This window comes from Nansenia antarctica (genome assembly GCF_963989245.1).
Source record: "Nansenia antarctica genome assembly, chromosome: 9".
Lineage (NCBI taxonomy): Eukaryota > Metazoa > Chordata > Actinopteri > Argentiniformes > Microstomatidae > Nansenia > Nansenia antarctica.
In genome coordinates this window covers 7,743,909-7,763,908 of record NC_137679.1, presented here as the reverse complement: position 1 = coordinate 7,763,908, position 20,000 = coordinate 7,743,909, and the positions used below count along the sequence as shown (strand labels likewise).

Genomic DNA, 20,000 nt, shown 5'->3' with positions numbered 1-20,000 from the left:
CTCCCCTCTCTCTCTCTCTCTCTCTCTCTCTCCCTCCCTCCCTCCCCTCTCTCTCTCTCTCTCTCTCTCTCCCCTCTCTCTCTCCCCTCTCTCTCTCTCCCTCCCTCCCTCCCCCCTCTCTCCCTCCCCCCCTCCCCCCTCTCTCCCTCCCCCCTCTCTCTCTCTCTCTCTCTCCCTCCCTCCCCTCTCTCTCTCTCTCCCCTCTCTCTCTCCCTCCCTCCCTCCCCTCTCTCTCTCCCTCCCTCCCTCCCCTCTCTCTCTCTCCCTCCCTCCCCTCCCTCCCTCCCCCCCTCCCTCCTCTCTCTCTCCCCTCTCTCTCTCTCTCTCTCTCCCTCCCTCCCCTCTCTCTCTCCCTCCCTCCCTCCCTCCCCTCTCTCTCTCCCTCCCTCCCTCCCTCCCTCCCCTCTCTCTCTCCCTCCCTCCCTCCCTCCAGATCCTGAACAAATACGACTCCTGGATCTCCTTCCTGAGCAGCGTGCGCTACTGGATGGCCTTCAACGTGGAACGCGCCTGCCAGTCCTACTTCGGCTGCGTCCAGTGCATCAGCGGCCCTCTGGGAATGTACCGGAACGCCCTCCTCCAGCAGTTCCTGGAGCCCTGGTACCACCAGACCTTCATGGGCAGCAAGTGCAGCTTCGGCGACGACCGCCACCTGACCAACCGCGTGCTGAGCTTCGGCTACAAGACCAAGTTCACGGCGAGATCGCAGTGCCAGACGGAGACGCCCACCCGCTACCTGCGCTGGCTCAACCAGCAGACGCGCTGGAGCAAGTCGTACTTCCGCGAGTGGCTGTACAACGCCCTCTGGTTCCACAAACACAGCCTGTGGATGACCTACGAGTCCGTCGTGACGGGCTTCTTCCCCTTCTTCCTCGTCGCCACGGTGATGATTGTTTACTTTTGTTTACGTCTCTCCCTGCCCCACCGTCTTCCTGCTGGGTGTGTTTAAGCAATATCACACGAGAGGGAGTGCTGTTATACTGAATATCAGCACGGCTGCCTGTGATTCGGTCACAATCACAGCCATGCTGATATTCAGTATAACAGCACTCCCTCTCATGTGATATTGCTTTTATACAACAGTTCTACAGCGCCATTTATTAGTTAACAGTAATAAGTGACAACAGATTATGATTTGTTTGTTTATTTAATCATTTATTTAACATTTATTTATAACAAAAAAAAAATTCCGCAACTGAACTTCAACTGGACGGTTGCCTAGTAACCTGAACACAAACAATAGAACACCTGTGCGGCGGAGTGATACATATAGTTAAAAGTCCCAGTGCTGTTATAATGTATATCAATAATGTATATCTATACAAATAAAATTTGATTTGATTTGATTTGATATATCGGCACTCATGGAATATGAATGGGTGAACGAAAGGCCGTTGTAAAGCGCTTTGGATAAAGGCGCTATATACTAAGTGCAGTCCATTTACCATTATTAAAACCCTGCCTCTTCCTCTCCTCCACCCCCAGGTGATCCACCTGTTCTACCGGGGTCGTCTGTGGAACATCCTCCTCTTCCTGCTGACGGTGCAGCTGGTGGGCATGGTGAAGGCCACCTACGCCTGCTTCCTCAGAGGAAGTCTGGTCATGATCTTCATGTCTCTCTACTCCCTCCTCTACATGTCCAGCCTCCTGCCGGTAAGGGCTGGGGTTCAGGGTTAGGGTTAGGGGTTAAGGTTAGGGGTTAAGGTTAAGGCTGGGGTTGGGGGTTATGGCTGGGGTTAGGGCTAGGGCTGGGGCTTGGGTTAGGGGCTGGGGCTGGGGCTGGGGCTGGGGCTGGGGCTGGGACTGGGACTGGGACTGGGGTTAGGCCTGGGGTTTGGGCTGGGGTTTGGGCTGGGGTATGGGGTTAGGGCTGGGGTTAGGGCTGGGGTTAAGGTTTGGGTTAAGGTTTGGGTTAGGGGCTGGGGTTAGGCATTAGGACTGGGTTAGGGTTAGGGCTAGGGTATGGGGTTAGGTCTGGGGTTAGGCATTAGGGCTGGGTTAGGGGCTGGGGTTAGGGGTTAGGGGTTAGGGCTAGCCTGAACACTCCTCCTCTCTGCCCCCCCCACACCTGAACACTCCTCCTCTCTGCCCCCCCCCACACCTGAACACTCCTCCTCTCTGACCCCCCCACACCTGAACACTCCTCCTCTCTGACCCCCCCCACACAGGCCAAGATCTTCGCCCTGCTGACCATCAACAAGGCGGGCTGGGGCACGTCGGGCCGGCGGAAGATCGTGGTGAACTTCATCGGCGCCGTGCCCGTCACGGTGTGGGCATTGGTCCTGCTGGGGGGCGTGGCCTACACCATCTACTGCGAGACGCAGGAGCCCTTCAGCGAGACGGAGAAGGTGCTGCTCATCGCCGGGGCGATCCTCTATGCCTGCTACTGGGTCATCCTGCTGGTCCTCTACCTGGCCATCGTGGCCAAGCGCTGCAACAAGAGGGAGGAGCAGTACCACCTGCCCTACGCCGAGGCGTAACGTAACAACGCACGAAACACGGACCTTTAGACTGACTTTTAGAGACGGTATCGCGGCGGTATTGCGGTGTGTCCGTGAGGAGAAAGGGCGGAAGGGCGGAAGGAAAGTCGACCCCCCTTTTTTCGTTTTCACGTCCTTTTGCGTTTTGTGTGAGGTTGAAAAGGGAAGATGAACTTTTTGGACGGACTGAGCAGAGGCCGAACGGACGTTCGACGTTTGTGTGTTTGTGTCTCCGTCCCTGTCCCTGTCCGCGAGACTCACTGAGGCTGCTGTTGGGAGAGGTAGGTGGAGAGAGAGAGAGACAGAGAGGGAGAGAGAGAGAGAGAGAGACAGAGAGGGAGAGAGAGGGAGAGAGAGAGAGAGAGAGGAGGCAGAGAGAGACATTCTCTGGCTCTGCTAGACCAGCTGAGCCAGTCTGCGGGGGGGACGGGGGGACGGACGGAGAGACCCCATTCTTCTTTCTCCTTTCTCCATGGTGCTAAAGCCCTGGTTGTGAGGTCAAAGGTGTGTGTGTGCATCCATATGTTGTGGAACACAACGGACAGTTCTCAGATACTCACGCTGGGAGACGTGGCCCCTACAAGGGCCTCTGGCCTCTGACCTCCGACCCCTGACCTTGGTGCTGGGGCCCGGTGCTTCCATCAGTACACAGTAAAGCACATTTATCATATCGTACATAGGCTAGAGGACTGGGTGAGACGGGACCGGGGCATACAGAAGGAGTTTGCTATGTTTTATTTGTTAAAGATATGAATCAGGCACAGCCTCCCAGGTCTACCAGGGGAGGCTGGCGGCGGCAGAAATCGGAGGACGGACTCACGGAATGAGGAATGAGGACTGGGTTGCCGGATGGGATTAACATTTTCCAGCCTAACCACAGTCTAAAAAAACGCTAAATCCACCACAAACCACCAGTTTTTTTCCGGCCCAGTGTGATCAAAAGTAGCCCATTCGGCGGGAACCCGCCCCATCTGGCAACACTGAATGAGGAATGGAATGAGGAACGGTATCAAATAGTATCACACAGGTGTGTTAACATTGCTCATCCCGTCCCGTGCGTTATACAATGAGCCCGTCCTCCGATTTTTCTACCTCCGCCAGCCTCCACCCTTTGCTTCCCACGGTTGTGGAGATTGTTCCAGAAGAGACACACGTACACAGCGCTCTCTCTCTCTCTCCAAAGACACAAGTCACGTGTGCCGAGGGTCCTCTCTCTGCCTAAACCAGGGGACACAACGAGCCACAGTTGTATTTTTGTAATACAATCATAAAAATAAAAAAACGACAATCGAACATTTCTATGTGTGTTACAGGAGTTACGGATAAGATGTATTTGGTGCTGTTCGACTGTGGCCAAGTTACTGTCAAAGTATTCTGAGGTCAAAGTCTCTCCAAAGTCTCTCCACAGCCCAAAAAAGAGTCAAAGTCACACTATGTCAAGCGACAGTATATTGAGTCAATGTTCAGTTGACGATTCAGTGGGTTTTGTATGGGCTTTTACATGTTCGGGTGCCAAATGATGTGTGTGTTTGAACATGGTTCACTACGGGACAAAGCATTTTCCAACGGAATACACATTACACTAGTATACTTTACTTCATCATTCATTCCACCATGTATATAGGCTCCAGGGGGAGGCTGGTGGAGGTAGAAATCGGAGGACGGGGCTCATTGTAATCCACGGAACAGAATGAGGAATCAAACTCGCATTTACATTTTAGGTTTTTGGCATTTAGCGGACGCCTTTATCCAAAGCGACTTTACAACAAATACATTTGTCTAACGCGTGTTTGATATAATTCCACAGCATTCCATTCCGTGCATTACGATGAGCCTGTCCTCCGATATCTACCTCCACCAGCCTCCCCTGTTAGACTCCTATGACCAAAGAGCCCTTGTTGATTGACACGTATACACTACATACCACCACATCAGGTTCTGTGTCTGAAGTGGACGATAAAGTTATTTTATTCAAGGAGAAGGGGTGTTGTTGTGTAAAGGGTTAGTGGTCACACACAACACACATGAAACAGTGTGTTGTTTACAGAAGTGGAGGCTGGCGGAGGTAGAAATCGGAGGACGGGGCTCGTTGTGATGCGTGGGACAGAATGAGGGAACGGTAATCAAACACAATGAGCCTGATACCAGTCCTCAACCCAGTAATCAAAGAGTCCTAAAGACGTCCTCAGGGAAGCCGGAATGTGGGTTCAGATGACGTCTTTCTAGGACGTCCAGATGACGTCTTTAGGACATCTTATGGACTACAGAAGACGATCTGTAGTCCATAAGATGTCCTAAAGACGTCATCTGGACGTCCTAGAAAGATGTCATCTGAACCCACATTCCGGCTTCCCTGAGGACGTCTTTTGGACTCTTTGTTTACTGGGTCATTCATGTTGTTCCGTGAACAACAAATGAGCCCCTCGTCCTCCGATTTCTACCTCCGCGAGCCTCCCCTGGTTTACAGGGGTGCTCAGCCTCCACGGTGGAGGTCATGGCCTCAATCTGGCACTAGGTTTCCATCTTATCGCATCACAGCTATTTTTACTGGTACCCCCCCCCTCTATCGCTCTCTCTCTCTTTCTCTCTCTCTCTATCTTACTGCCTCTTTTTTCTACCTCTCACTCTCACTCTCAATCTCTCTCTGGCAGAAAGCTTTGCGGCGTTTTGTTTGGCAGGGAATCAAGATGGCCGCTCTTGCAGGGAATCAGAAGTGCAGCCTCGACACCACCACAGGCACGAGGTCACTGCTGACGCCACGCACAGGCGCTAGGAATTCAGAAAGCCCCCCCCCCGCCCCCCACCCCTTTACACCCCTTTCTCGCACAAACTGTTGGTGACCATCACTTATGACTTTATTGTTGTTATCCAAACTGAAATCCAGAGTCCAGAAATGTCCAACTGTGATTAATGGTGTTTGATGAAGTGAAATCATTTTCGTGTGTGTATGGTGCGTGTGCGTGTGTGTGTGTGTGTGTGTGTGTGTGTGTGTGTGTGTGTGTGTGTGTATGTATGTGCATGGTGTGTGTATGCATGTGTATGGTGTGTGTGTGTGTGTGTTCATAGCCACATGCAGGGGAGAGGAAGTGACCAGGGTGTGGTTGGATGAATTGACCCCTTCAGCCATCCAAGACCATCAAAGAGGGGGGGATCAGAGAGGGGGGGTTAGAGAGGGGGGGCTAGACTGCCATGGTTACACCTCAACGTAGACGCCCTCTTTTCCCCGAAAGACACACACACACACACACACACACACACACACACACTCTCTTAACAACTTTGGCCACATTTCTGGATTCAGGACAGAATGCTTGAACAGTGAATGAATTCAGTGTTTAGAGGCACACCCCAGCTAACCATAGACACACACACACACACACACACACAAACTCACACACACACAGACGTCACACACACACAGACACACCCAGCAAACTAACCCCTGTTAATCGTCTGTTGGCTTGTATTTAAACAGACTACTCTTCCTCTCAGAGGTGTGTGTTAGGTCAGGTGACGGGGTGTGACTGTCAGCAGTGTAGTTGGTGTACTACAGCAGGGGAGGCTGGGGGAGGTAGAAATCTGAGGACAGGCTCGTTGTAAAGCATGGAACGGAATGAGGAAGATACCTGAGACTGATACCTTTCTTATTTCATCCCTACTGCATTATAACGAGCCCGCCCTCCGATTTCTACCTCCGCCAGCCTCCCCTCGTAGACAGCATGGTTACTCTCCACGTGTTGACTTCACCACCTACAGTATGTAACATACAACAACGTATGTAATCACTCTCTCGACGACACGAACCCTTAAATCTCATAACAGAACTGGTTTACATAACGGTTATTGTGTATAAGAAATGTGACTGAAATATCTATCTCTGACTTTTCTACGGGGTCTCTGCGCCACTGAACAACTGTTGAGGCCAACCCACCCACCAGGGGAGGCTGGCGGAGGTAGAAATCGGAGGACGGCCTCGTTGTAAACGCATGGAACGGAGTGAGGAAAGACACCATTCCACACGTTACAATGGGAAACAAGAGATCGACTCCTGCCCTTAGGCTCGAGAACCATCGGTCCACATTACAACGAGCCTGTCCTCCGATTTCTACCGACCCCCTGCATCCCACCTGGGCAGCTCAGCACTCTGTTGCATCGATGGTTTACATTTACACCAATGTTTCACTCTATATGGTAAAGTAATATATTTTGTGTATTGTACATAATCAAAGATATGATGGGGGTGAGTTAGCTCATCTCTAATGTAAACACTTTCTCGCCTCCTAGACTATGGCTCCGTTCGTAAATTCGCTCTGGAATCTGATCAGCACTCATGGAATGCCTCTTGTCCAATCAAATTACTTGGACAAGAGGCTTGCATCCATGAGTGGCGATCAGATTTCCAGAGCGAATTTACAAACGCACCCTTCGTGTTTATCGAGTAAAGAAACATCTCAAACGATATCACAGGAATTTGACATTTCATGAAACCAAGGCTTTGACAACGATGCGATAACACGGTCCATCCCTTCATTGGACTCTGGTGCTCTACGATGCAGCTAGTCTTTGTGTAGCTTCACAGAGACTACTTAGTGTAAAGTCATTTTATTGTACAGTAATGACGCTTCATACACAGTAGGTTTAGAACACACAGGTACAGACCTCAACAGAAAGACTTTATAACGCGTCAGTGTGGTACAAACGACTATCAAGATCATACTTCACATGAATACAACTGTTGTTTTGATGTTATACACCACAATATGAATATAAACAAACCATGCAATGTAACCAACCATGTATTACATCACGTACATTAAATAAGTCAACAACCAGATATGTTTTGGGAGAGGGGTGGGGGAAAAAGGTTTTGTATCTGAACTTCAATAATAAAAAAAAACAGTGTTTTATTTTCAGACTTGTACAAACATTGTAAAGCTGAAAGTATTTTTCTTTTTATCTGAATAAAAACAACATTCTTATAATATTCTTGTGGTGAAAGTTGTCACAAATGGTTCATAAACAAGTTACCAAAAACATTTACCACACGAACACCCACCCACAGTGTAGACCCAGATGTCCAGTTCTGAGTCGTGCCAGAAGAGGGAGGGAGGGAGAGAGGGAGGGAGAGAGGGAGGGAGAGAGGGAGGGAGGGAGGGAGGGAGGGAGGGAGGGAGGGAGGGAGGGAGGGAGGGAGGGAGGGAGGGAGGGAGGGAGGGAGGGAGGGAGGGAGGGAGGGAGGGAGGGAGGGAGGGAGGGAGGGAGGGAGGGAGGGAGAGAGGGAGGGAGGGAGAGAGGGAGGGAGGGAGGGAGAGAGGGAGGGAGGGAGGGAGGGAGGGAGGGAGGGAGAGAGGGAGGGAGGGAGAGAGAGGGAGGGAGAGAGGGAGCGTGTCCAACGTGCTGTCGTTGACATTGTCCATCGGCCTTGTGGTCTGGGTCTTGGAATGCTACGTCTCCTCCAGGGGAGGCCGGAGGAGGTAGAAATCGGAGGATGGAGGCTCATTGAAATGCAACGGAACGGAATGAGGAATGGTATCAAACACAACCAATACTGATTCCGTTCCATGTGTTACAATGACCCCGTCCTCTGATTTCTACCTCCACAGGCCTCCCCTGACCTCCTCCTCTCTCAGGGAAGTTATGGGGGGGCTTGTTGCAGAGGCCTCAGATACAAATGTTTTATGTAGAACAGAGATGACTCACTCTCTCTCTCTCTCTCTCTCTCTCTCTCTCTCACAAAACACACTCACACACACACACACACAGCTACACTCTCTTGGGCACGTTTGTGATGATGGGTTTGGGGCGTGTCTTAAAGATGAGTTTCCTCTTGATGAGGGCGGAGACAGCGTAGTGGGTGGAGCCGTGCTGGTCGCTGGTCTCCATGGGAACGACGTCGCTGTCCTCGCTGGCCTGCGATTGGCTGGAGTGTTTGGTCAGGACGGCGAAGGGCTTCTCCAGCTTCACCACCTTGCCGTACAGGATGTGGTGACCCACGATGAGGATGGGCACGCCCTGGGGGAGGAGGGGGAGGAAGAGGGGGGGAGAGAAAACACCTGTCATCAAACAATGAGCCCGTCCTCTATTTTCTACCTCCACCAGCCTTTAGTTTATTAGTGGATCCTGTATATATATATGTGTGGTGGCCTGGGAAAACCCGTCGGATGTCGCTGGCGTTCGTTTGTGGCAAAGAGCAAAAATAGATGGAAATGTCCTATTTCGGCGATTTTGATATTATGTGGTATTCTAGTACTTTGAACTCCATACTACATTATGGTGAATAAACATGTTAAGAAAACAAAAGAGAAAGTACTTATTTTTATGTTTTTGTGGTGGGTAGTTTGCTAGCGAAACAACGTCACGTTGAACGTGTCTCATTCTCAGTTAAGCAACGCACGCACACATGAGCGAAAGGAGAGACGATACTTCCACCTGTGTTATTGCCAGTTTACTGATGCTCACAATAAGCATAAAGTAATAAAATCTTAACTAGAAGACACACAAATGGATCTGTCCCTCGCATACCGACGAGGCGAGCAGACTAACACCGCATCACAAGCAGACAAACGAGACCGGCCGATCTGCATAGGCTCCTCCCCCGACCCGGAGGAGAAAGGGGTAGGGGGCAGCATTTCTCACCTTTCACTTTTTTGACATGATGCATTAAAATGCTCATAACTTTTAAAAATAAAGGGCTATATTCAACCAGTTATGAATAGCTGAGAACTTCTAATTTATGGAAATATTAAAAAATGAAAATGTCAAAATGCCACCATGTGAAGGGTTTTCCCAGGCCACCACACATATATATGTAAAAAAAAGTTAATCTTTAACCTAAAGGGATGCACCATAGCTAATGCTAGCTTATTATATATCAACTTATGACGGTATTGACAAAAACCATGCTATTTTCTAAACATCAGTGGAAAGTGTTTAGTCTACAATAGAAAGAAACCCGGTTCATCCCATCTGCAATGTCATGTTGACCAGGGATGCATCACAGCTAATGCTAGCTTATTATATATAGCAATTTATGACGGTATTATGACGGTATTGACAAAAACCATGCTATTTTCTAAACCTCATTGGAAAGCGGCTGGCTTTTGATTTTGGCCATTTGATTTCCACCACTTCCAGGCTCGCGAGTCGCGACAACAGGCAGTCATCTCTCATTCTGCTCACTCCTCTTTCACCTTCTTCATGCAAATCTTACACACAGCCTCGTCAACATTTGAGAAGAATCTGTCACGTGACACGCGATTATGAATGCTTCTAAATAGCATTTTTGGACAGGTTATTTATTTGGCAAATTACATTGTTTACAAAACATTCTGTCATCACTTTCAATAGCGTTTTCAACCACACAGACAGTGGTGCTGGACGAATACTATTAAGGCGTTTATTCTATATTACAATTTACTACGGTTTTATGACGGTATTGACAAAACATTTTTTTTAATACTGAGGTTTCCGGTTAAACCGAAAAACCGTCCAACCCTAATACATGGAATAGAATAATGAATGGTATCACATTTTTGATACAGATCCCTCATTCCATCCAAGCATTTACAATCAGCTCATCCTCCGATGTCTACCTCCCCCAGCCTCCCCTCTGTACTCCCCTGTCCAGTACTCTGGTATTATGGCAAGTATTATTAAGCACCTTTTGTATCACATTTTAACATAAAACAAACCTTTTTAAAACATAACTGTACCAAATAAAATACTATTATTGAACCATAATCCCTTCTTTTAGGCTCTTTCACTTCTTTGCCTCATCTATTTTAGTCCTTAAATAAAGTCTTGATCCTAAAGAACTGGTTTCATGTCTCTGCTCCCTCATTGACGAACCTGAGTGCTTAGTTTAGTCCCGAGGACCTCTCCTCCTGTAACGAAAAAGGTGCCGTTCGTTGTCCCGCAAGTGTATTCATTAAGTGATTATCCGCAGCCATTCGGGGCCTTGAGTGCCTTATGCCAGCAGCCACATTGGGCTCCAGTACCTCCTTGGTGTAGGCCAGGTCTCCCATGAGGTTCCCGGCCAGCCCAGAGTCCTGCCGCGACACCATCTCTCCCTGCAGCTCCACCAGGAGCCACTCTGGGGGACTGCTGCCGTCCACACCTCCGCTGCTGCACACCACCACAACAACAACAACATCAACAACAACAACCACCACAAAAACATCAACAACCACCACAACAACAACAACATCAACAAACACAACAACAACAACCACCACAACGACATCAACACCACCACCACCACAACAACAACAACAACAACAACAACATCAACAACCACCACAACAACAACATCAACAACCACCACAACAACAACATCAACAACAACAAACACAACATCAACAACCACAACAACAACAAACACAACATCAACAACCACAACAACATCAACAACACCACCACCACCACCACAACAACCACCACAACAACCAGTACAACATCAACAACCAGAGAAGGCTTCGCATGCCAAGATGTAATTATAAGCTCTTAAAACTATCATTTGTCCCATTCTCCATTAAACTAATCAAGCAGAAACGATGATTAGGACATGATCACCAGCACCTGCACTTTATCTTAGACACCACTTGAAGGGTCATGTGCAATATTCGAAAACACCACTTGAAGGGTTATGTGCAATATATATTTATACCAAATGATGCCATGTCCAGGTGGAAACTGCTGCCAATGTCACTCAATGTTTGTTGCTGTCCTGTTGTTTACTTTGTCTACTGTATGTTGTATGTATCGTCTCTGTTGCACTTGAAGCATGAAAGTACCATGCCCAAGACAAATTTCCCCTCGGGGACAATAAAGTATAATCAATCAATCAATCAAAAACCACCACAACATCAACAAACACAACAACAACATCAACAACCACAATATCAACAACAACAACAACAACAACAACAACAACAACAACAACAACCACCACATCAACACAGGGATGTCAACACACAGATACTGCCATCCATCTAATCGTGAACCTGCACAGTATGAGATCACTAATAGTGAGTACAGTTGATACCATTGTTGGGATTGTATGGCTAATAATATTATGTTTGTTTATCTGTGCATTTCGTCTTATTCACATAAAACAGGTCATGACAATTTGATTAGATAGATTCAACATTGAAATATTTGCTTGTACTTGCAACTTGCAACAAACCCCATGCTATTGAGCATTCACAGACAGAAAACCCACTAATATCTTACCTTGAAACGATAATCTGAACCATTACGCTGTGAGAACGCTGCAGATACAAACACCGACACGATGACGAGACAGACGTGATGCTGTAACCTGCACAAACACGCGATGATCACATCATCATATACCTTAGAGAATGACCGGTAGTTAGTTAGTTAACTCTCAGGTAGTTTAACTCTCAGAAGTGGCCATGCTTCCCACTCGTGTGGACTTCAGCAAGTTTCGCGCCAGCTGCTTGTACTGACAGTGAGTCTTTCCGGCCGGAAGTTGTGGAGGGTTTCAGTTCCGGTTCAGAGGTGTCCAACGTGGTGTCTCTCCTGTGTTCCAACGTGTGGATCTCTCTGGCAGGACAGGTGGGAGAAAGTGAAGATCAGACTGATCAGAGAGAGAGAAAGAGATAAAAGTGAGTATTTTGAAACTGTTGATAAGAACGTTACAAATGAGTACTCGTCAACAAACAGAGTATGTTACTGGCAGGACAGCGGTTGTCTGGCTAGCTGACATGCCTCTCTGCTAGCTAACCTAGCCTAGCTACAGCTACTTTTATTTACCCGATTAGGTACTAGTTGATTAGGTACTAGTTGGTTTCGTTGTCGGAGATTTGGCGTTACGTGTCAGGGGTTGTGTTGTATGTGTATGTTATTGCTTAGCAAATGTGAACTAAACGAATGCATGCATGCAGCATAGCCAGCCATCATTACATTAGCCACGATGGTCCTGACATCCATCCATCCATGCATGGGGGGGTCCCGTGGAAGTTCCTGACCCAGGGTTGTCCAGCCAGCTAACACAGCAACACACACACACACACACACACACACACACACACACACACACACACACACACACACACACACACACACACACACACACACACACACACACATTAGACACACACACACACACACACACACACACACACACAAACACACACACATTAGACACACACCTACACAGTCTCACACACACACACACACACACATACACACACACACACACACACACACACACACACACACACACACACACACACCTACACAGCAACACACACACACACACATCGTTGTTTTCATACATAGATCAGCCAGGATGGGAGAGTTCAAAGTGCACCGGGTCAGGTTCTTCGACTACCTGCCCGCTGCCATCCGAGCCATGGCGTTCAACACCCGGACGGAGCGGCTGGCCGTGGCGCGGATGGACGGGAGCCTGGAGGTCTTCAACTTCGCAGACTACTACTTCCAGGAGAAGGTGAGAAGCCAGATCACTAGGATCACCTGGAGACGTTTGTAGTGTTTTGCCAACGATGTCTCCATCGGACGAATACGATATCCTTACCCCAGCAGGCAGGGACCGTAGACAGCATAGAGAGCTGTCTCTTTGGTTAGAAAGTTGCAGCCAGGGCTATGTCCTAACCTCTTAGATGAGATTACATTCAACTGTATTGTCATTGCACAGAGTATAAGTACTACTAGGACAACAAAATGTAGTCTGGCGTCTAACCAGACAGTGCAAATGTCATCTTCATCATCATCGTCGTCATCTTCATCCCTCTAAACAGTGCTACTCCTTTGGACTGTGATCACATACCATACAGGAATTCAATTGAATGGGGAATTGTGTCCAAACGTTTGACTGTTACTGTACATAGAACAGAGAAAGATAATAATAATAATAATAATTATATATAAGACTTATATAGCGCTTTTCTAGACACTCAAAGACGCTTTACAAACTGAAAAGACTGAGTAGTAATAATAAAAAGAAACGAGAGGTAAATAGAAGAAAGTATAGGGGCCTAATTAAGGTAGTGCTGGGGACACATGGGAAGGGGAGGGGGAGAGGGTTAACTGGTGATGGCGAGCTTGAAGAGGTGGGTTTTGAGGGCCTGTTTAAATGTTGGCAGGGTGTTGGCCTGTCTGATGTGGTTGGGGAGGGCGTTCCAGAGGGACGGGGCTGCGGCTGTAAAGGCCCTATCACCCCAGGTCCGGAGCTTGGTCTTGAGGGTATAAAGATAACAGTGACACCTTGTATTGTGCTGTGCAGGTGATCCCGGGGCAGGACGGGCGGTCCATTGAGGGCCTGTGTTGGGTCGGGGAGCGTCTGTTCAGCGCCGGGCTGAACGGGGAGATCACAGAGTACGACCTGGACAACCTCCGGCCTCTGTACTGCCTGGACGCCTACGGTGGCCCCATATGGACAATCATCAGCAGCCCAGACGGGACTCATCTGGCGGTAAGGCAGCTTTCTGGAGTCGTGTTTCAATGTCCACGCTAGCAGCGTATGTGACAGTCTGATCATTTGGTCCTCATATCGGGATCTGATGTAATGGTCGGAATTTTCTTTCGAAAAAGGTGGATACGTTTCTGCGTTGTTGAAAATCAATGACACACATCGCTAGTCAACTGAGACAGCTTGTTTTGTGAGCCTGCTAACAATGTAAAGTAGTGTTATAGTTAACTAGGTAGCAGTGGGGATTACTCACCCAATCCATTACGTTGCAGTATTTTTGGCTTGACTAGTGAGTTTGTGAGAGCATGGCGCTAACAAGTAACAACGCTTAGGTTGGGGGTTCGATTCCCGCTGGGATCACAGTGATTCCCGCAGAAATGAAATATACTTTGTATATATATAAATATATATAATATACTTTGGGGCGTGGGGCCCCCCCCGTGAAAAATTTTGAGATTTTTTTTTCTCAATTCCTGCATTCTAGTGAATTTTCATAGTAACACTGCACTTCAGACAACCTACAACTGGTGATGGTGTCTAGGTCTTTAAGTGTTAAACAGCTGAGAGCAGTCACTGCTGTTTTTTGTGGTCTTCTTTCACACACACATCTTACCAAGAAGTTTTTTTACTCACTGAGCACACATTATACTTTGGGGGGAGCCATTATACTTTGGGGGCCCCCCAAAGTATTAACATGCTGTGGGAATCACTGGATCATATATACTGAAAAATGTATGCACTTACTGTAATGTAAGTCGCTTTGGATAAAGGTGTCAGCTAAACGGCATATATTATATAAATGGCATATATATATCAGTGTTTCCTCCAGGAATTTTTACAGACGCGATTTTTTTCGCGTGCACGCCTTTTTTTTTTTTTTTTCTAATCACAGCCAAAACTAGAGGATGGCCCAAAAAAAAAAAAAAAAAAAAAAGAATATAAACTTGTGACTGACAGTCACATACACACACACAAAGATCATCAGCTATAATATAATACGAAGTAGGCCTACATGAGCACAAAAGCGGCTAACGTTACTGATTAACTGTTTACTGTAGTGCAGAGAGATGGTAGTCGTAGGCGGCGTATCAAATGACAAAGCTAAACGTTTAATGAAGGACATGAACGATTGTCAACAACACACTCAAGCAGTAAATAGAACAGTCTAAACAACTTGGGTACTACGGACGGAACAATAGTCTCAACCTATAGTTCCGTGCGTGAATTATGTCAACCCACCACATTACAGAAGTAAAATCACAGTCAGATGGAGCATTCGGTAAACAGCTGAGTATCAGCTGAGTTAAAGAAAACAAACTCTTACCTTTGATGAGACCCACATGAGCCCTGTTTTCCCGTACTTCTCCCGTGTGTCTCTTATTGTCCAAATGTTCCCTGAATTTTAGCTGCATGTTTTTCCAGCATGTAATTCCGTTGTCAATAAAAAAATCGTCTCCCCTTCTTTTCCCCTTGACAATACTGTGTCGTTGCTAAAGTGACGGCACATAAGAATCGTTTTTTGACTTGCTAATGTCTGCTAACGTAGCACTTGAAACTGGCGCCGTTCTCTGGACTGCAGCTGCTCCCGCGTTAGCATTAGCATCCATCTTTTCTTCTCCCTTCTCACCGTCACGAGCTCAAATGACACTTGTCGGCCGATCTAACTCTTAACACTCACTTACAGGACTTCTGACACCATGTCGTGTTATTCTATTAAACATACACGTGAGTCCTTCTGTATTTCAATGTAAGTGTCTTTATTTTAACTCGCTCTGTAAGCTCTACAATACCGGTCTCTTGTTGTCTCGTCGTAACCTGCCCACCTGACCTGGGGGGTATTCCATCAACGTCGCTAAAGGAAAATCCTGGCTTATTTTTGATAACTCTCGCGAGACCTATCAGAATATGCCTGGATATTTTTAAGAACTCTCGCGAGATTTATCAGACAAAACCTGGATTTTCCCTTTAGCGATGTTGATGGAATACCCCCCTGATGTCACTACGGTGGCCTGTACACAATAACAATAATACCACAGTTCACATTTAGACCAATCAGGAGCCCTTGTGTCACGTCGTCAACTGAATGTCATTAATCTGATTTTGGATCAGCGGTTAGAGAGAGATGGGTGTGGATTTAGGTGCACTTTTAGTCAACATCCATTATAGCGCTGATCTAGGATCAGATATATTTTAATCAGCTAAAATGTTCAGAACTTATTTATTTTATTTTTTTTGAGAACTTTTTGTTTTAGTTTTTTGTGGACTGAATCAATTCGTGGCGGAGGAAATTCATTCGTGGCGGCCCGCCACCAATAAATGCATGTAGAGGAAACACTGATATATGTTATATATTATTATATATTGTAAGTAAAACAGTCTGTGTTCTCCTGGATCAGGTTGGGTGTGAAGACGGCACAGTGAAGCTGTTTGAGGTTCTGCCAGAAGTCAAGATCCAGTTTGAGCGTAACCTGGAGAGACAGAAAGGTGAGAGCAACAGGACCAGAGTACTGGCTCCAGGGGAGGCCGGTGGAGGTAGAAATCGGAGGACGGGCTCATTGTAATAGATGGAATAAGGAATGGTAACACAATGTGATTGGTACCATTCATCTGATTTCATTCATGAGAATGTAACCTATATTAAAAGCAGAATGCTTTGTAGCTGTGTGTATGTGTGTGTGGGGGTGTGTGTGTGCGTAAACGCCTAATGCGTGTAGCCGTGTGTGTGAGAGTAAAAGCTGTGTGTGTGTGTAAAAGCCTAATGTGCGTAGCCTTGTTCTAACCAGTGCTCTCTGTCCTCCAGGGCGTATCATCTCTCTCTCCTGGCATCCCTCGGGCGACCAGATCGCTGCCGGCATGATGGACATGATCAGGGTGTTTGACGTCCAGTCTGGTGAGAGATGATGCTAATAATAATATATATATAATTGTTTTATTGCCATGCAATCAACTTGTCATTCAATTGTTGGAGTTTGATATCTTATACTCCGAGTTTTGCGATCGTTAGACGCAGGCTCTACCGGCTGAGCTATGTAGCCACCCCAATGAGCAGACCTGTCTGCTTGGTGGGAAACGTATATTATACAACAGTTAGTTTCGACCAAGTAATTTGATTGGACAAGAGGCATTCCATGAGTGCCGATATACAGTATAACAGTACTGGGACTTAACTATATCTATCACTCTGCCGCACAGGTGTAGCTATCCTGCGGATGTTTGTGTTCAGGTTACTAGGCAACAGTCCAGTTGAAGTTGTTCAGTTTGTTGGAACAGCCTGCAGCCTCGTACCTACGACCGAATCACAGCCGTGCTGATATTCAGTATAACAGCACTCCCTCTCGTGTGATATTGCTTAAGTGTCTGTCTGAGATATGGACCTGCCTGAGTGCCCAATACGTTTGAGAGGATTTCTGATTTTAGAAACCAGCAATGTCAAGATTGCTATTATTTTCTTCCTCGTGCTTATACTCTATAGTCCCAAGTCTACTCTATTTGTTTATTGACCGTAACCAGGGATCAAAATGTACTTTTCGCTCTGTCAGTCTAACGGGGCGCTTTCTTAAACATAAACGTTTAAGAACACTATCTCACCAATTGAAAGCTTTGAGACATTTAATTGACAGCTTTTTGAGACGTTTAACACAGCAGGAGGCGATTCCTGCCAGAGAACCCGTTTCATACCGTTCCTGCATTTCATATTTCTGATGACGGTCGCAGTTGAGCTTCCAAATAAAAAATTCCAGCTCACACCGCCAAATATTTGGGCGCAAAAGCGACCATTTAGATCGCATTTTAGAGGCCCTGACCTTAACTAATCTGTTGGTTTCCTAGAAATGGGGGTGGGGCTATGAATGAAATGATAAACAAATGATGGATATCTTACGTCTGCTTATCGTCCCCGGGAGCGGGGGTAGATGACTCCTAGGGCGTCGGAGGGAGGACGACCGTGGTCGGAGGGAGGACGACCGTGGTCGGAGTCTGACCCCTGACCTCTGTGTTGTTGCTGTCGTCGTTCTCAGGTCACGGCGTCCACAGGCTCCTGGTGGACCGGGCCGTGGGCGTGTCCAGGAAGCAGGAGTGCGTGGTGTGGAGCGTGCTGTTCCTGGCCGACCGCACGCTCCTCAGCGGAGACTCGGCGGGGAAGGTGCAGGTGTGGGACGGCCGCATGGGCACGCTGGTCAAGACCCACCTGGTCACCAAGTGGGACGTCCTGGCGCTGGCCGTGTCCAAGGTGAGGGGTGCTGTGATTGGTTGGGGGGATTCTAGGGATGGGAGTTGATAAGATCAGGGTTCCCACGGGGTCCTTGAAATCCTTGAAAGTTTGTGAATTTGAGAAAAAGAAATCAAGGTCTTAAACGTTTTTGAAAATAGACATGGGTCATTGAAAGTGCTTGAATTCCTCTCGCTCTCTCTCTCTAAATTAATTAAATAAGTCTCTGTATTGCGTAACTTTACACGTATTTCACTAGTGTTGTTCCGATACCGATACTAGTATCGGCATGGCCACCGATACGCACAAAAATGCTGGTATCGGTATCGGCGAGTACTTTACAAAAACGCAAAATGTTTTTTATTTTTTTAATTTTTTTATTTTACTTAAGTTTTACAAAAACTTTACGAGTTTTACAAAGGTTTTGAGCAGTGCCAGACTAAGTGTTAGCAATAATTTTACATCGAGGTGAGTATGCGGCTCAAAAAACATGTTTTTTTGTTTTGTTTTTTCAAACGCCGTGGTATCGGATCGGTACTCGGTATCGGCAAGTACTGCACGGTCAGGTATCGGTATCGGTATCGGGATAAAAAAATGGTATCGGAACAACACTATATTTCACAATATATTGTTTTGCTGTGCTGTGGTAGAGAAGGCAAGAGACCGTCTAGTGTTCACACATTCAAGCCTCTCTTTTTAATTGTTGTCTGTGAGCGGATAGTTCCTATTCTATAAATTACAAGGCAGGTGTGTGTATGAAACGTGTGTGTGTATGAAACGTGTGTGTGTGTGTGTGTCTGACAGGACCAGGACAGTGTGATGGCCGGGACGTCCGAGGGCACGGTGGTCCAGTTCCAGTTCCTCACCCCCACCATGGGCGGGGTAGGCACGGACACGGAGAAGAGCTGGGTCAGAACCAGGACCTTCAAGAACCACAGCCACGACGTCAGAGCGCTGGTGCAGATGGAGACGGCCGTCGTATCAGGAGGTGTGTGTGTGTGTGTTTGTGTGCGTGTGTGTACCTACACCTTCCAGGCACCTGTCTGTCTGACTGTCTGTCTGTGTGTCTCTGTCTGTCTGTGTCTGTCTGTCTGTCTGTCTGTGTGTCTTTCTGCCTGTCTGTCTGTCTGTGTGTGTGGGGAGGGGGGGGGTTGAGACTGAGCTGGCCAGATTTCCATTTGGGTCAGTTGGATAACTCATATCAAGTAAAGCTGTATTGTGTTGGATGAATGACATTAACATACAAGATGGCTGCTTGGTGAAGAGGACTTGTGGGTGCACTCTGACCGTGTCTGTGTCCCCCCCCCCCCCCCCCCCCCCAGGCATGGACACTCAGCTGGTAGTCAGGCCCCTGCTGGACAAGATACATGAGCGGTCGCGCGCCTCGGCGCTCTGCAAGATCCAGTTCCCCAACGTGAGTAGAGAGGCTTCAGAGAGACCACTATGACATCACCCTTCACCCCTCTGACATCACCACTCTGACATCACTACTCTGACATCACCCTTCTGACACCACCCATCACCACTGTGACATCACCCCTCTGACATCACCACTCTGAGATCATCCATCACCACTCTGACATCATCCATCACCACTATGACATCACCACTCTGACATCACCCATCACCACTCTGACATCACCCATCACCACTATGACATCACCACTCTGACATCACCCTTCACCCCAATCACCATTCGTTTTGCCACTGGTGCGCCTTTCACAACTCACCACTGTGATCTGTACACCCTTGTAGTCTGGACATCTCTTCACAGCAGACGGCTCTGTCACTGGCTTCATCTTATCTACAAATCCATACTTTGCAAAACACCTCTCTACCTCTCATCCCTTCTGCACCT

General features: G+C 47.5%; 3 protein-coding genes across 3 annotated transcripts in view; 2 read left to right on the top strand and 1 right to left on the bottom strand.

The window, feature by feature from the left end:
• Positions 1 to 2,480, top strand: part of has3 (hyaluronan synthase 3) — a gene marked incomplete at both ends in the record, with an annotated part of 10,257 nt that extends 7,777 nt beyond the window's left edge. Inside the window, 3 exon segments of the mRNA XM_080539436.1 lie at positions 434 to 883; positions 1,486 to 1,653; positions 2,169 to 2,480. Of these exon segments, the coding sequence (XP_080395562.1) occupies positions 434 to 883; positions 1,486 to 1,653; positions 2,169 to 2,480 (930 nt within the window).
• A 5,763-nt stretch (positions 2,481 to 8,243) lies between these two features.
• Positions 8,244 to 11,734, bottom strand: chtf8 (CTF8, chromosome transmission fidelity factor 8 homolog; the record flags this gene model as incomplete). The annotated part of the gene is made up of 3 exons (XM_080539175.1): positions 8,244 to 8,492; positions 10,478 to 10,604; positions 11,712 to 11,734. 3 exons carry the CDS (start codon positions 11,732 to 11,734, stop codon positions 8,244 to 8,246), a joined length of 399 nt encoding a protein of 132 aa, XP_080395301.1.
• A 908-nt stretch (positions 11,735 to 12,642) lies between these two features.
• Positions 12,643 to 20,000, top strand: part of utp4 (UTP4 small subunit processome component) — a 19,514-nt gene continuing 12,156 nt past the window's right edge. The window contains 7 exon segments of the mRNA XM_080538796.1: positions 12,643 to 12,954; positions 13,750 to 13,938; positions 16,332 to 16,419; positions 16,736 to 16,825; positions 17,952 to 18,163; positions 18,947 to 19,130; positions 19,465 to 19,556. Of these exon segments, the coding sequence (XP_080394922.1) occupies positions 12,796 to 12,954; positions 13,750 to 13,938; positions 16,332 to 16,419; positions 16,736 to 16,825; positions 17,952 to 18,163; positions 18,947 to 19,130; positions 19,465 to 19,556 (1,014 nt within the window). The 5' untranslated portion in view covers positions 12,643 to 12,795.